Raw genomic sequence first — 17,857 nt, forward strand, 5'->3', positions numbered from 1 at the left:
ACAGTCAACATGAAAATAGCCTGTATTGCTCCTGAGGATACCTTTATAACCATAAAGCTTAGGAAAGAGAGATAAGAAACAGCCGCCGCTCACTGTACCATGGGCCTGGGCTCAGCCCCTCTTGTACATGGTGACCCCTTGAATTTCCACAGCAGCCCCTGAGGTGGGCACTGGCATCAGCCCCATTTAACAGATGAGGAAAAGAGCACAGAAGTGAGGCCGCTTTCCCAAGGTCACGGCAGTGGGTTGAACTGTGGCCCCAAAAGATATATCCACTCAGAAACTCAGAAGGTGACCTTATTTAGAATAAAGATCTTACAAACATAATTAAAGATCTCCAGATAAGATCATCCTGGTTTTAGGGTAAGACCTAAGTTGATGGCCGGTGTCCTCATTTATAAGAGAAAGAAGAGGGAGTGACACAGGGAGAAGGCCATGTGACGAAGAAGGTGGAGATGGGAGTGATGTGTCTACAAGCCGAGGAACACCAAGGACCACAGGCAACACCTGAGCCAGGAGACAGGCATGAGCTGGACCCTCCCTCAGAGTGCCCAGAAAGAAGCAATCCTGCTAACACCTTGATTTCAGACCCCTGGCTCCCAGAACTGTAAGAGAACAAATTCCTGTTGCTTGAAGGCACCAAGTTTGCAGCAATTTGTACAGCAGCTCTAGAAAATGACCATGGCCACACAGCCAGGAGGTGGCAGGCTGGGTCTCAAGCCCAGAGTCTGCATGACACCGAAGCCCTTGCTTTTTGTCAAGGCATTGCTTCGCCTTCCTCAGAAAGCCGCACTCATGCACTGGTGGCACTTCCTTCAGGATAAAAACAAGAAGACATTAAACCTTTCATCTCCCCCGTACACTGGAGAGAGACAGAAGTCAGCGTTACCCTTCCTGTGGGTGGGAGGCACCTGTGTGTTGGCACTGCCACCAGCTCCCTGTGCTAGAATTCAGGGAATGTGCATACTTGTGCCTCCACCTTCCACCCAGAGGGAGATCCACATGGGAACAGAGCAAAACGGAAAACCAGTTAAAGACTGATTTAGGAAGGGCCAGAGGGGCAAGCGGATGGAGGAACCAAGACCCTGTGATCAGAACCCAGGCAGACAGAGAATGCCTGGGGCTGGCCCAGACACCTTCTACTATTTTAAGGAGTGATTTTGAGACTGACAGACAGACAAGCCATCTTGCTCCACCTGCTTTGGGGAGAGAGGCAGGCTTTCCCAGCAACTTTGGGAAGGCCTCCCACAGCACACAAGATTTACAGGGTCAGAGGCTTGTCCTGAGGCCTTTCCTCACAGGTCCCCAGGAGGGGGAGCAGGCTCCAGGGGGAGGCTTGGAAGCTGCCAGGGTGGCTCTGTGCTGGGAGTGACCCGGAGACCTCTGGCCTGGACATTCCCATCGGAAACACATGGCCTCCCAGCGTGGGAAGCTCACAGAGCTCTGGCTGTGGGCAGAAGAAAGGCTCAGTGCGGGTACTGCTTGCTGACCCATGTGGAGCCCCGGAAATTGATTTCCTGGAGACCTCTGGTCTTTCCTGAGCCCGAGCTTGTGTCTGACACAAGGCAGCAAAGTTCTCTGTACGTGCAAAGCAGTTTGCCGCCGCCCCCTCCCAGTTTTTGCACACACTGTATTTTCCCGTCCGAAGCATCCTCTCCACCACTTCTCCTCCTGCTTACTCCATTCCCTTTTTTCTTTTTCTTTTTTTCCAGTGAGGTAAAATTCCCATAACATAAAAGGAACCATGTAAAGTGAACACGTCAGTGGCATGCACTACATTCCCAGTTTGTGCAGCTAATCCCTCTATGTAGTACCAAAATATTCACATCAGCCCAACATAAAACCCCACACCTATTAAGCAGTCACTCTCCACTCTGACTCCACATAATGCCTGGCAGCCACCAACCTGCTTTCTGTCTCTCTGGATCTACCTGTTCTAGACATTTCACACAAATACAGCAATATAACAAACGGCCTTTTGTGTCTGGCTTCTTTCACTGAGCACGATTCCTTTGAGGTTCATCCCTGTCGTAACATGTTTCAGAACTTCATTCTTTTTTTATGGCCCAATAATATTCCATCAGTAGACACTTGGGTTGTTTCTATATGTTGGCTGCAGTGGTAAGTGGAGCTATGAGTATTCTAGTACATGTTCTTGCTTGAAGGCCTGTTTTCAGTTCTTTGGGGCTCATACCCTAACCCATTCTTGAAATGGCATCGTGACAGTCACTTCCTCTGTGATACTTTCTCTGACACCGTAGTGCCCTAGAGCCAAGTTGGGGGCCTTTCTACTGCATGCCCCCTCTGGGCTGCCAGGGACAGTGGTATAAGTTGTACACTGCGTAACTCCATGGGGGGGACCATTCATATTGGTCACTGTTGGTGTGCAGGTTTATTACAACAATCTTCCAGCAGATGGGGGAAAAGTGCCTTGAGAAAGGGGTGTCTTTTTCTAATTTTATAAAGGTGCCTGTTGGCCTAATGGCGGCCCTGGATCCCACAGTCCGAATATTCCCCCCACGGTGGGACTTAACCTCACTGTGATCATTGTTGCACCTCAATACTTTTTAGGTGGCAAGGGTACTGATTATTTGGAATGGTAATCAATAACTTATCCATCATATGACAGAGCTTTTGTTTTCCATCTTAGAAAAAATTACACTACTTAACATTTTTTATAATAACCAAAAAGTCAAAACAATAAAATGTCCATCAACTGGTAAAAGGATAAACAAATGTGACTTATCCATACAATGAAATATTACTCCGCCATAAAAAGGGGTGAAGCACTGACAGATACTACGACACAGATGAACTTTGAAGACATTCCACTAAGTGGAAGAAGACAGTCACAAAGCACCATATATTGTATCCTTCACTCTCCATTTACGTCAAATGTCCAGAATAGGCGAAGCTAGAGAGACAGAAAGGGCAGTACTGATTGCCTGGACTTGGGGGTGGGAGTGAAAAGTGACCACAAATGGGCATAAGATTTCTTTTTGAGATGATAAAAGATAAAACTAGATTATGGTGATGGCTGCATTACCCTGTAAATTCACAAATAACCATGAATTGTATACTTAAAATGAATTTTTTAAAAAGATTTTATTTATTTATTTTTAGAGAGAGGGGAAGGGAAGGAGAAAGAGAGGGAGAAAAACACCAATGTGTGGTTACCTCTCTTATGCCCCACACTGGGGACCTGGCCCACAACCCAGGCACGTGCCCTGACTGGGAATCCAACCAGCGACCTTTGGTTCACAGGCCGGCACTGAGTCACACCGGCCAGGGCTAAAATGGATTTATTTATTGTACATAAATTATACCACAATAAAGCTTTAAAAAAAATACTAAGTCAATTTTATACTATCTCTGAATCAAGAAATCTGATTCCTGAAAAATTTACACAGATCTATTCATTTTCCAACAGTTACAAAACTGCTTTTAATGCTACCCCTAACTTACCAATGAACTCCTGAAGGTCAAGGTCATCCCAGGTGCCAAGAATAAGACGTGAGGCACAGTAAGCAGGTACTCAGTAAGTGCTTGTAGATTTGAATCAATCAGTCTCTCTCAAAGGCATCTGAGACAGCAGCCATGGTAAACCCTTGTTCCTGTATCCACAGAGTCACTCAGCAAACACGTTACGGGGCCCTATCATGTGCCAGGAAACACGAAGTTTACCAAGACCTACTTAGCCTCTGCTTCTGAGAGGTTCTGAGTCTGTATGGGAGACATGCTTGAAGTGCTGCAGAAGGTAGCATTCATTCTGATGCTCCCTGAGAGACAGTCTTCACAGCTGAAGTGACAACTGAGCTGCCTCCCAGAGGGTGCATAGGCATCCCCAGGAGACACGGAGGAGGCTCAGCGTCCCAAGCACAGGGTCTGGGACGCAGCAGGTCAGAGGGGGGAAGAAACCAACAGAGCTGTGTGGGGCTGGAGCCGGGGACATCCTCCACATGGCCTCTGTCTGGTTGGGTTTCTGGGCCCAGAGCCCTGGCTTTGTGTCACACCCACCCCTAAATGTGCCTTCCTCCTTTCTTCTCCCGGACTGGGAGCCTGGCTTCGGATGTGCACGTCTGCATGTGAGCTTCGAGGAGATGAAGGGCTCTGGCGGGCCCTCCCCCACAGCAGCCCTGAAGACTCTCAGGAGACGCCAGCTCCCCACAGACCAGCTATTTCGGCCCAGTCCCAAACACCAGCTCACGGTTTATGGCTGAGGAGCCAGAGGCCTGCTGGCTGACCATAAAAGGAGAAAACTGAACAGACCCAGGCTCACTGCTTCTCTTCCTTCCTGTGCCAGGCTGCTGTGGGACCCAGAGAAAGGGAGGTGGCAAATCCCATGTCCCTGTGGGTCACTGCTACCCCCCCAGCCAGTGAGGAATGAAGAACACAGCCTCCTCTGAGTGCAGAATGTGCCTCCCTACCTATACTGCACCCAAGGGCAGATGGCCAGACAGCTCCAGACCCAAAGTGGATGTCAGTGCTGGGCCTCAGCCTCGGACCCTCGACAAATGACAGCTAACGCCTGCTGCACTTGCCCTGACCAGGCACCATGTTCCCCGTGCACTGTCCGAATCAACCCTCACAGCTGGGGAAGGCACAGTTATAATTCTCACAGGGAAAATGAGGAGACTGAGGCAGAGCTGGGATTCAAACACTGCTCAAGAGCCCATGCCCTAACCACTGCTCTGTAGGTCAGGGCCCTTTTCTTTTCCTAACCTTCCTGTCCCCAGAAGAGTTGAGTATCTGGGTAAGCAGAGATGCTCTGAGGGCTTGTGCTGGACCCCAGTAAGAACTTTCCAGACCCACACAAGGCCCGGGTATCCTTTAACAGTGGACCAGCCAGTTGAGATGGCATACAGTACAGGGGGACCAGTATTGTCCTGCTGGCCTCTTGGGACTCAGCTCCCACTGTCACAATCTCCCTTCTCCCTGACCCAGGCCCACAACCTCATGGATCCCATATCAGTCCCCTTATTAAGCCCACATGTCACCTCCCCAGGAGGCTTCCCCTGTCCTCACAGCCTAGGACAGGCCCCCAGGGGTCCACTTCCCAGCACTCTGGGCCTCTCCTCCATAGCACATGCATTTGTGGGATGATTTGATTAATATCTACCATCCCACACTGTGCCCCCAACAAGACCCCTACAGTGGGTCCTCAATCAACAGAGTCAAATAAAAAGGGACTGTGGGGCCAGATGCCCTCTGAGGTGAGGAGGAAACAGAGGGAGGCCGGGATACACGCATTACATGAGAAACATGTCCTCACCAAGTGTCAGCCAGAGCTTCCTGAATCCAGTCCCCTAAACATGCCTTCCTCTTCAACTCAATATTTACTGCTTATTTTTAAAAATGAATTCTCCTTAGTTGTCCCCCATCCATCTGTGTAAGACGCCATGGGCAGTCCATACAAGGCTCTTTAGAATCAGATGAACCCTTACTCTTCATCATCTCCGGCCGAAGAGCGTGAGCTTCTGGTGATCACTCAGAGCACCAACCAGCTCCTCCCCTTGCCTCAACCAAGACTGAGCCAGACAGATGGGGCCAACACCACCCCTCACCTCTACCAGGTCGGAACAGAGCTGACAGCTACTGCAAAACCTCTGAGAGGCAGAAAGAGCATGCAACTGGTCTCCTGCCTGGGGCTGCACTGTGGAAACAGTCTCTGGAGACAAATGACTTGGAATTACTTGCTGGTTCCACCTTTTGGACAAGACACTGCCCCTCAGAGCATCATTTCCTTGCAAAAATCCATACTCTTCAAGGTTATGGAAATGATGAAATGAGACCAGCTACACCAAGAGCTTAAAATTTACCCATGGCACATACAAGAGCTCCGTAATTGTTATTATCATCACCATTGCTGTCATCACTGCTGTCTAAAACTGAGCCTGTGAAGTGGTTAGAGAGGACAGCACCTGTCCCAGTTGGACAGAGTATTAGGCCAAGCTTAACCCTTTCTAATGATAAGGGCTGAGCCAATTCCTTAGCCTTTTGGGGCTTCAGTCTCCTCAGCTGTTAAATGGGGGTGACAGCACATGGCCTTGGAGAGAAGATAAAACATTTCAAGGATGGCTAAAGGTGATACCTCTAGGTATGACACTCAGCTCTGGGGCCAAGTCACTTGGTGCTCTGAGCCTCAGTGTCCTCAACCTGTCAAACGAGGAGGCTGTCCTACAGGGTGCCAGCAAGGGCAGAGCCATGTGGGACTTACAGAGCAGTGAGCCCAGGCGGGCATCAGTGCCCTTCCTCTCTCTGCCCGGTGTATGAGCAGCCTCTGGGGAGTTCCGTGAGCATGGAGTTCAGTCAGCATAAACCTGGGGACCGTGGACAGAGGGATCCAGCTGAGTGTGGGAACTTGCGAAGATTAGTTTAGATCCTCCCACCTACCAGACTTCTCTCCAGCTTGGAGAGGGTTCAGCCAAGAGCTTGAGCTGATAAAAGCCTGGAGCTGTTGTTTCCTTTTTAAATCCCCCTGAGAGTGGCCATTTGGTGCTAATTAGATGAGGACAAAACACTCCTGTCCCTATCTTGCACAGGGTGACAAATCCTGTTAGCTCCACTCAACACTTAAGAATGAAATCTTATCTGCCTTTCACAACCACCCCCCCCCCCGCCATCTCCCAGGACCCAAGGGTGGCTCTTGTCAGGAAAATGTGCTTTATCCACATTCATCATGCTAATTTATCGAAGTTAAATAACTCCAGCTTCTTGAGTGCTGATCCTTCAATATCCTGAGATGTAGGAAGGCAGACCTGCAGGAACCAACAGCCTTCCATAAGTCCATAGGGGGCGCTGTGTACCAGCTCAGCACGACCGACCAATTTAGCAAACCTTAGGCTTGGGAGTCAGATAAATGGAGCTCAAATCTGGCTCTCACACTGATGTGACCTTCAGTAAGTTCTTCACCTCTCTGAGCGTCAGTTTCCCCAGTTATAAAATAGGGCTAATAACAACACCTGCCTCCAGCATTGGATTACCTGACAAGTCATGTAAACATGGGCCCACATGCACATAAACAAAGGCAGGGAACATCAACCATATTTGCTCCTTCCTAAAAACCATCAACGTAAATGTAATGGGGAAAAATTAGAACTTTATTGGCCTTCCTGACTTTATAATTTAGTACTGTTTTTGTTCTGGATTACATAAGCAGGCACTGCAATAATTTCAGGGCTTCATTGTAAAGGTCCTAATCTGATCGTGTCTGCCTTGTAGGGTTGTATCAGGACACACTGAGGATAGTCCTGTAAAGCCTTGAGTGTATAGGAAGCACACAATGAAACCCACTATCCTCACATTCACTTCTTTGGAAAAGAAGGTATGGGAGAGTTCCCTCTGAAGGACAGTGGGGTTAACATGGGCTTTCAGTGCTCCTCCCTCCCCAAATCTTACTAAAATGGCAGTAAAGGAATTTTTTCAAAAACACGTGAATCAGTTCAGATAAACTGGAGAGGAGGGGCCAGCAACACAACCTTGGAAGCCAGAAAGCAGGACAGGTAATGGCTGTCCCAAGAAAGAAGTCTAAGATGGCAGTGGGGACAGCTGAAAAGCAACCCACTTTCACCATGGAATCCTGCTCGGGTGCCAACCTCAGCAATTAGCATCTGGGGCCCCTGGAAGAGAGGGTGAAGGAGGACATAAAAACCTAAGGATTGGTTGAAAGTCTGTTGGAGAAGCTGCTAGACACCCCAGGTATCTTCTGCACTCCCTGAAGCCAAGCGACTGGCCTGCCACAGTCCACAGAGGAGGCAGATTTAGTCTCTGGAGAGGGTTAAATAAAGCATCTCTGTCCTGGGGGCATCAGAGACCATATTGAAAGAAAGAGAATAGTGTATAGATTCCATAGTTTAGAATCCTTATCCTCTTCTCAAATGGACCCACAAAATAGTGGTAGGCAGATCTTTCTTTATTCTGAAGATTGAAGACTGCACAAGTCTTCTCTGAAGCATATGTTAGTCCAAGAAAAAAGACTGAAAGATGTATCAGAAGTGCCCCAATGGAATGACCCAGCTCCACCACACTATGGCCTAGCTCATTGGCAGCAAGCTCCTCCCACCAGCACAGAGCTTCCTTCACCTTTGGGGGCCCATGCACTAAAGCATTCCAGATGGATGGAGAGCCAAGACTCACCAGACACCCGAAGAAGCCACTAATACAACAGGCAGACTTTAAAACAGGTAAGAAATTGTGCACCTTGGAGGAAAGAGAAACTATGCATGGAGAAGCATCCTCCAAGAAAAAGGACATCCCCTTACATGGAAAAGGAATGCTTTTTTGAAAGAAATATTCAGAAAACAAAACAGAATTCTTAGAAATTAAAAAAAATCATAGCAGGAATTAAAAACTCAATGAAAGGGCTGTAAGATAAAGTTGAAGTAATTGCCCAGAAAATAGAATTAAAAAGATAAGGAGTGTGAAGAGACAAGAGAAAGAGATGAAAATGATAGAAATGGTCCAGGAGTTCCATTATAGAAATAAGAAGACTTCTAGAAAAATAGAACAGAGGATACAGAGAGAAATAAGTCATCAAGGAAATAACTCACAAAAATTTACCAGAATTTAAAGATATGAGTTTACAGATTAAGAGGGTCCCCTGAGTCTCCATCACAATGGGTTAAAACAGACCATGACAAATCACATCATCTTAAGAGGAGAAACAAGAGTTTGAAAGCTTCCAAAAAGGGAGGAGGCATAGAACTCATCACACACAAAGGAGTAGTAAGACACAGATTGGTTTTTATCTTCTCAAAAATGAAACTGAAGCTAGAAAGCAATGAAGCAATGCCTTTAAAGTTCTGAAAGAAAACTATTTTCATGCTTACAATTTTAAACCCAGCTGAACTATCCCTTAAATATAAAGGAAGCATCAAATCTTTCAGATAAGATCTCAATTTGCCTCACATACATCCTTTCTTGAGAAGCTGCTGGAGAAGGGGCTCCATTTAAACAAGAGGGAAAGTCAAGCAAGAGGAAGACATGGAAACTGGGAAACAGGGATCCACCACGACAGCACTGAAGGGAATTCCAAGGGTGATAAGGAAGATCTCAGATGTCAGCTACATTCATAGAGGGCACCCAGGGCAGGTGGAAGGCCCCAGGGGCAATTGCCTTTAAGGTAAAAATATCAATAGGATCCCCAACACATTCCTGGACATATTAAAAGGAGAGTAATGCATTTAGAAGGAGAACTGGGGGTAGAATCAGTGATTAAGTACATAGAAAACCAAGTTGGACCAAAAAAAGACAATTACTAACTCTAGGGAAAGGAAGAAATTGCATAGGAAAAGTAATCCTGAGAAAGTACAGAGCTCAGCTGTGAATGGCATCTCCCTGGCCACAATACAGAATCTGTCAAAGTTAATATAAAACTATATTGGGAGTTTCTGAGATGTGTCCGTGTGCACACATGTGTGTGTCAGGAAGAGGCAGTAAGGACAAAGCAAGGAGGTGAGTGAGCTAAACCCTAATCTTCCATGATTGAGAAGTCAATAAGTAATGCCTAATACTGGGAAAGAGTTGATATGGGTTATCCCTGGAGAAGAGGAAATTAGAGAAGCAGCAAAAGAGGGCTATTTTTCTTAACAAGCCTTGAGGAATTATTTGACTCGAAATCATTTTCATGCACACCTTAGTAAAAATGAAAACGGAAAAGGGAACAGGGAGCCTCTTTAGGCACTGACTTGGGAGACCAGCCCAGTGCAGAGCAGCGCATGTGGACTGCCACCTTTGGAGGGGGGATCACACCTGTATCCACTCGCATGTGTAAAACATGCTCTAGAATACCTAATAAACTGGAAACCCTGGCTGTCTCTGGGAAGGTGAACTCGGGGCCTGGTGCACAAGGGTTGAGGGGAAATTTTTCACCTTTTGAATTTGAATGCATTATCTCTCCAAAAATAAACAAGAAAGCATGGGAATATCTTTTAAAATAAACATGACATAATTTACACATACACATAGATATGGCACATTTTAAATGTCTAGTTCTCTCATCCCCTTCTCCTCTAAGGGGTTTAGTTTCCTTTTGGGAAGGCGTGTCAGTGAACTATGTCTTAGAAAGCTTTTCCTATGTTCCCAACTCCCCCAAGGCAGCAAAGGCTTAAGCCTGGAGCACTGAGCTCCCCACTGTAGTCTACAGGTCAGCATCTTCAGACTGGCCTCTGTCATCTTCGCCACACCCATTCTCACCTCTGCACCATCCCATCCCATAGCTCCCTATCCCAGCTTTGTAAGCCATCTTTCAAGGCTTGTAAAGCCCAATCCTTCTCAGACCACCCTCCCCACCCATCCTGACCCATTCTCTTCTTTAAAAAACTTTAACAGTTTTTCATTCATTCATTAACAAATACTAACCAAGCAGCTACTATATGCCAGGTACCAGTAAATGTGCTGGAGAGACAATGGTGAACAGACAAGGATGATGTTTGAGGGTCTGATGGTGTTTATGGGGCCTCGGGAATTTAAAGTCCATGTAATTAATTTCTGTATTCATTAACTGTGCCATCCACCCCTCCCAACCTCACCTCTTCACACCCTTTCTTCTTCCACACAGGACCAGAGGAGAGAGCCACAGCTGCTAGCGGCACCTCTCCAACCAGACAGAAAGCTCAATGTGGATCTCAGTCCAGTGACTTTGCAGCCTGGGACAGCAACATTGCTGGAAGGAGTCACAAAGTGGGCCTTTGTGTTCCTCGGCCAAACCAAATTCCCACTTCATAGAAAAAAATTGGGGGCCAGAGGGAAGGAAGGATGGGGAATGGGTGCAGGCAGGCAAAGTGGTGGTGGTGGGGGGGAACATCTGTATCAGTGTTAACAAAAAAAATCAAAAAGAAAAAGAAAAATTTTTTTCCAAGCTTACATTTGTCTCCATGATTCTTTGGATTTTTTTTTTCATTAAAGTCTATTATCACAAGTTTGCCAGAAAGCACCAGAGAACACCAAAATGAATGCATATGCAGCAGTTGTTAATTATCATTCAAACTAAATAAATGCCCTGGCTGATGTAGCTCAGTGGATTGAGCGAGGGCTAAGAACCAAAGGGTTGCTGGTTCAATTCCCAGTCAGGGCACATGCCTGGGTTGCAGGCCAAGTCCCCAATGGAGGCCATTTGAGAAGCAACCACACATTGATGTTCCTCTCCCTCTCTTTCTTTCTCTCTCCCTTCCCCTCTCTCTAAAAATAAATAAATAAAATCTTAAAAAAATAAAATAAAGAGCTTATCTTTTTTTATGGACCTGTGCGCCCAAGGTTGTCATTTTCTCTTGGGGTTCAAAGCATGTCAAGATTTCTAAGTAACTTTATGTTTTACTAGATAATTTTGTGCTAAAACATAGACCCGAAAAGGAATAAAATGTATAAAAACAGAGGGCCTGTCATCACTGCTCAACAGTTGGGAGGTTGTCTATGAAGCAAAAGTCATCACGGCACAAAAATACATTTCCATGAGCCAACCACTTAGGAATCAGACCCCACAAAGGCACCACCGCCCCCACTGACACAATGGCTTCATCTTGCTGATTGCTGAGTGTCAGCCTCCACCACGACACAGACACAAAATAAAGTGACAACCCCACAAAACTGCCCATTTTCCTGAAGGTGAAGAGTACCACAAAGTCAGCGAGCTTGGAAAGGCCAGGAGAAAAGTATCAGAGAGTGATCACGAACCATAATAGAGTGGGGGTTCTGAGAGACTGCAGAACACTGCAGATGTGAAAAGACCTTGGGAAACTGGTGATCCTTGAGTCAGTCTGTAAAAATTACCCTCTTACAGAAATCAAGCATGATATGAAGAATGCTGTATTATGCTTTCATGTGATTTTCTCCAAGAAAAAGATAAGACAAAAAACAAACAAAAACCAACCCTTAATTAATGTTATACTCAATCTAAAAATTAGCATCCTGTAGCAATTACCACCAAATTCCCATTGCATGTAAGATAAAATAAAACTATGTTTATAATTTGCAATGTCATTTTTCAAGCCTTGTCAAAACCTTCTTCCTCCTTGGTACTGACAGTAAAACTCTGGTCCCTGTTTTAAGTGATATGTTTTCTGGGACGAGTTATTTTCAGATACTCAAAACCTCCTTCATTTCATGCCATTCAGCTCAGTATATAAAAGGTTGCATACCAAAATGTCAATGGTGGTGATCTCTGGGTGATAGAATTATGGGTGCTGTGTGTTCCCTTTTCCTTTAATATGCTTTAATTTTTCTAGAATGAAAATGTAATATTAAAGTTTTCTTTTTTAAAGTTATATACATATTTTTAAGAACACTGTGGCAGTCCCTACCAGTCATACACACACACGCCCACCCTTCCCCATCGCTAACGGAATTTTATTTCATTCTGATTTTCAGGTGAAGTGTGCTTAGCAGGAACTCCCTCAGCTCTGGGAAAGAACCAGGAATGGTCCATATCAGTCATGACCATCCTAGTCTCCTTTGTCAATGACTGGTTTAAAGGTTGTCATGTGACCAAGTTATAGCTAATTAATGTAAGAGGGGGGCCTGCTGAAGAGTTTCTGAAAAAGGCTTTCCTCCTTGATAAAGAAGAGACACAGGAAAAAAATTTAATCCTCCACTTCCTCCATGTTTTTGGATATTATCACATGAGGATACCTGGAGCTATGGATGCCACCTTGTAACCATGAGGAAGAAGCCAAGAAAATTCCAAAGAAATTAGTGTTTGAGCTGCTGAATTAACAAACTCTGAAATCATCAATCTTCGGACTTCTTGTTATGTAAGATAATAAATTCCTATCACTATGTTTCCTGAAACCAAAAGCACTCCAAATGATACACTGTAACTTTGTGATGTTCAGCTTCCCAAAGAGGTGTGTGAACCACCATTTTATACTTTTACATAAAAGGGAGACCACAAAGGATTTTTTAAACAAAGACACATACCTAACACTTTACAACCTGAGACTATGCCTCCTCAACCCTCCTTGTGAGGCACCATCAGCTGGTCTTTGGAAGTTATGGCAGTCTTGTATCTGGAGTGGTCCGACTCAGGCTGTACTCATGGGGTCTGGCTGACTCTGTCAGAAACTGGGTGCACTTCTACCTAAGCCCCTCTACCTGGGAGAGTATCTCCTAGGCACATCTGGGGTCCCTGACCTTAGGAGTTTCCAGAAGTGGGTCCCTGGGGTTGCAAAGTCAAATGCAGGGGCTGGGCAGTTAACGCAAACAAGTTCACCAGGCCAGTTGAGGCCTGGGAACTGCAGAACCCACATGCCTTCAAAGAGGAGGCTGGCTTGGGGAAACATAGGCCCAGTGTTGCCAGGTATTCCAGTTGTATTTTCAAAACAACCTAGAAGCCTGGATTTTTAGGTACAGTCTCCCAATTTTTTAAAGTTAGTGACTAATTCAAATATCCTTAAAACTCTATGTGGACCAAGCCAAACTTACCTGAGGGCTGGATCCACCACCAGGGGCCAGTTTGCCACCTCTGGACTGGTCACAGTGAACAATCACATAACAACTGTGCACAACTTTAAAACTACCATAGACCTTTTCTGTAGCCCTCTCGCAAGTGCAAGGACAGGAGAACTCCTATATCTCAGCTGAGAACCATTTGTAGAAATGAAAACCCTCTCATCCTACTCCAAAGTGATGCTACCGTTTTTAGTTTTTGCTCTTTTTAATTTTTTTAAATTTTATTTAATCTTTATTGTATTTTTCCATTACCATTTAGTCCCCTTACACCCCTCTCCCCCCAACAATCACCACACTGCTGTCCATGTCCATGAGTTCTTTTTCCTTTTTGCTTAACCCGTCCACCTCCTAACCTTTCCACCCCTACTAGCCATCCTCCAGCCCTCCATCCATGAGTCAGTCCCATTTTCCTTGTTAGTTCAGTTTGTTCATTAGATTCCACATATGAGTAAAATCATGTGGTGTTTGTCTTTCTCTGACTGGCTTATTTGACTTAGCATAATGTTCTCCAGGTCCATCCATATGTTGCAAAGGGTAAAATTTTCTTCTTTTTTACAGCCAAGTAGTATTCCATTGTGTAAATGTCCCATAGTTGTTTTATCCACTCATCTACTGATGGACACTGGGCTGGGTGCTGCTCTTTTTACTGTGTAACCAAAGCACTTTAATGAGAAAAGCAAGGGCTCAACTCTGAGGGATTTGCTGAGACAAGACCAAGGGAATTGAACAGGAAAAGGTCATAGTTTAGAGATGCCTCTGTTTCTTTTTCTTACCTTATTGCATTGGCTAGGACTTCTAGTACAATATTGAATGGGGGAGTGAGAGTGGACATCTTTACCTTCTTACTCAAGGTAAAGGGAAAAGCATTGACTTTCACCACTAAGTATGATGTTAGATGTAGTTTTTTTGGCAGATGCCTTTTACCAAGTTGATAAAATTCCTTCCTATTCCTAGTTTTCTGGCAGTTTTGATCATAAATTGATATTGAATTTTGGCAAATGCTTTGACTGCATCAATTGATATTATCATGTGTTTTTTCTTCTTTACACTACTATATTGGTTGATTTTTTTACTGTTGAACCACACTTGCCCCACTTGGTCATGACCTGGGTTTCCAGACATGTTTGGACACTCAGTTGTCCCTGCTGTAAACTACAGGTGGAAACATCAACCTTACCTCACAGAATTGTGCTGAAGATTAACTAAGAGTGAATGTGTGTGTTTGTGTCGAAGGGATGTGTGCCTTGACCCAAAGTCCTATTCAAATAGGGGCTCTGAAGAAGCCCTGCAATAGCAAACTTCCACTTTTCAAGCTTTTGCCACATCAAGCACTGCATGAAGCACAAATGGCAAGGTAATTCTAGGTGCCACTCAGATTAATACTTTTTATTTTAATAGTTTTATATATTATTTTCAATGTGTATTTGGAAAAAATTTATATATATGGCTGGTTATGTCCAACATCAGGTTATGTGCATGATGATGATGATAATAACTTACACTTAGAAAGTTTTTACCAAGTACCAGGCCTTATTCTAATCACTTTGTACACAATAGTTCATTTAATCTTCCCATCAGCCCTAGCAGGTAGGTCACAGTTATTGTAATCCTCTTTTATAAATAGGAAACAGGGGCACAGAGAGGGAAAGTAGCTTGCTCGAGGTCACACAGCTAATGAGTGGCAGAGCTGGAATTTGAACACAGGTAGACCTGTTCTAGTATTCATGCTCTTACTATATTGTATACTGCTGGGGTTTTTTTTTTAATCCTCACCCAAAAATAGGCTTATTGATTTTTAGAGAGTGAGGAAGGGAAGGAGAGGGAGAGAGAGAAACACCTATTGGTTGCCTCCCATGCGTGCCCCAACTGGGGATCGAACAAGCAACCTTTTGTGTTCTAAGCAACTGAGCCCCCCCACCCCGGCCAGGGCTACTGCTGTTTTTTGCTTAGTCTGAGATAGGTTCTGGGGGGAGGGAGCTTATAAGAAAAATATTCAGTTAATTATATAAGGATATAATTTATATGAAGTTTAAGAACACACAAAATTGATGATGGCAAAAGTCAGAATAGCAGTTACTCTAAGGGTGCTGAGGAGGTGCTACTGGGAAGCAGCTTGAGTAAACTTTCTGGAAATATTTTACACCTTGGTCTGGGTAGTGATGATGCAACTTTAGTCATGTAAAAATTAATTTTAGGCTGGATACTTTAAATTTGTGTACTTACGTATTCTGCCGTATATATGTTTTACCTCAATGAAGTTTAATAATAATGACACATAAATATGGAGAGAATGTGCAAAGGTCTTTAGTTTGGAAAAACCTGCATTTACAGTTTTCACATCCCACTGCAAGATGGATACTATCACCCCCTTTTAACAGATGAGGAAACTGAGGCTGGAGAGGAGAAGACATTTGCCAATAATCTCACGGGCACTGAGTGATACCTGGTTGCAAATTTGGAGCTGGCTGGCTCAGCCCCAGAGCTGGTACCATCCGCTTCCCTTCCAAGGTGAGTGCATTATACCATTTCCAGACAAATGGCCTGGCCAGGGCCTCGGGCAGCCAGTGGGACTGAGAGCTGGAGCTGGAGCCAGAGAGGGCGCATGCCCGTATTTGCCCAAGCTCTCCACTCTCACCCTCCTGGCTGCAAACACAGATGTTCAGCTTGCTTTTTTCCCTTTTTCAGTCACAGCCCTCCTGTCGCCCAGTGCTGCCTGCCAAACTCCACATTCTTGGCGAGAACAGTAGGTGGGCAGGACAGGAGGGGCCTGGGCAGAGCAGCCGTCTCTGGAGGTGGCCCTAAGCCCCTTGGTGGGCTCCCCAGAAGGAGAAATCATGACCAGGCCTCCCCTGCACCCCCAAAGCCAACTCACCTTGCAGCATGCTCCGGTAGGCCGTGTCAGCGATGGCATAGATGTGGGGCGGCATCTCATGCCTCTTCTTTCCCTTGTACATTTCAACGATCTTCTCTGAGTAGATGGGCAGTTGCTTGTAGGGATTGATCACTACACAGAAGAGGCCAGAGTACGTCTGCCAAACAGAGAACCCAAGCTTACTTCCGGAACATGGCAGGGAGCAGAGCTTGTACACGCAGCCCACGGGGTGTGGGCAGGACAACACCCATCACAGCCTGCATTCACTGAGCCCCACTGTGTGCATGTTCTTGCTCCATCTTCGCAGTAGCACTATCGGCAGATGCATTCATATTCATTTTAGAAATGGGGAAACTGAGGCTCGGAGCCCTAATGGGAACTCTGTGGCATCACTGATAAGCTGAGTGTGGGGAAAGAGAAGCAACAGGCAGGACTGAATTTCTAGGCCACCTACAGTGTGCTAAATGCCACTGAATTCTACCCTTTAAACTGGTTAAAATGGTGAATTTTATGTTATATGGATTTTACCATAATTAAAACAATAGTTGTCCTGCCCTACCAAGTTCATAGGAGCATCTGAAAATAATCAGAACAGGGAAAGGGGTAGGAAGGCACTCGGCAACCCCCCTCACTGTGCATGTGTAAGGGACTCATCGTCATTACTGTTTCCTATTGTACATCCCATCTTCCCATGGGTTGAAGTCGCAGCTCAGAAGACAAGCTCCAACCTGTCCCACAGGAACTGCTTTCCCCAAATGATACTGTTAGTGTTGCCCAAGGCTCTGATGGTCACGAAGCATATCTTCCCTTCAACTCCTCGAGAAGTGACTAAAGGAAGAGAAGCAGGTATTCTATTTTGGGGTTACATTCAGAACAAACACCAGAGAGAATAAGCAACTTGACCAGAGTCACTAAATGAGACCTTGGCAGCAGCAAGCCCAGCACAGTTCACTCCTAGGTGTGAGCACTGTCCACTTGGTTGTCCGACTTATGTTCGGTCTACAGAAACAATCAAACATTCATTCATTCATTCATTCATTCATCCATTCATCCACTCAATGTGTCTGTCTCAGACACTGTGCAAGGTTCTGGGACAGACACATTGTAGTAGAAGACAAAAAATACAATGTCTTGCCCTCAAGGAGCTTTCAGTCATAGCTACAACTGAGTGGACAGTGGGAGGACCCCTGGGGGCTCAATCTGCTAAGAGACAACCCTGTGTGATAGGCCAGGAAGTAGGTGGTAGATGGCATATTTTTAAAGATACAGGATAGGTGGCAAGGGAGGAAATAATCTCATAGGTTCTCACAATTCCCCTGAAAATCTTAAGAATGTCTAAACATCCACCAACTGTTTATTGAGCACCTACAGTATACCAGGTCTAAGCTAGATGCTGGAGATAAATAAATCAGCAGTACCTCCTGCCCTCAAAGAGCCCACAGATCAGAAGGGGGATGAGGACATTTAAAAATAACATCATAAGAGCAACAATGGAGCCCAAAAGATTAGGGGAGCCAAGAAAACAAGGCCCTAACTCACATT

At 45.3% G+C, this 17,857-nt stretch overlaps 1 protein-coding gene across 3 annotated transcripts in view; it reads right to left on the reverse strand.

Annotated features, from left to right (window-relative positions):
• MYH11 (myosin heavy chain 11) overlaps window positions 1-17,857 on the reverse strand; it is a 118,773-nt gene that overhangs the window by 74,231 nt on the left and 26,685 nt on the right. For all 3 annotated transcript variants that reach the window (XM_045819291.1, XM_045819290.1, XM_045819292.1), the window contains exon 3: window positions 16,316-16,472. In XM_045819291.1, coding sequence (XP_045675247.1) covers window positions 16,316-16,472 — 157 coding nt within the window. The remainder of the gene's footprint in view (window positions 1-16,315; window positions 16,473-17,857) is intronic.

The sequence above is a fragment of the Phyllostomus hastatus genome, unplaced genomic scaffold (genome assembly GCF_019186645.2).
Source record: "Phyllostomus hastatus isolate PE091 unplaced genomic scaffold, TTU_PhHast_1.1 phas_scaffold_385, whole genome shotgun sequence".
Lineage (NCBI taxonomy): Eukaryota > Metazoa > Chordata > Mammalia > Chiroptera > Phyllostomidae > Phyllostomus > Phyllostomus hastatus.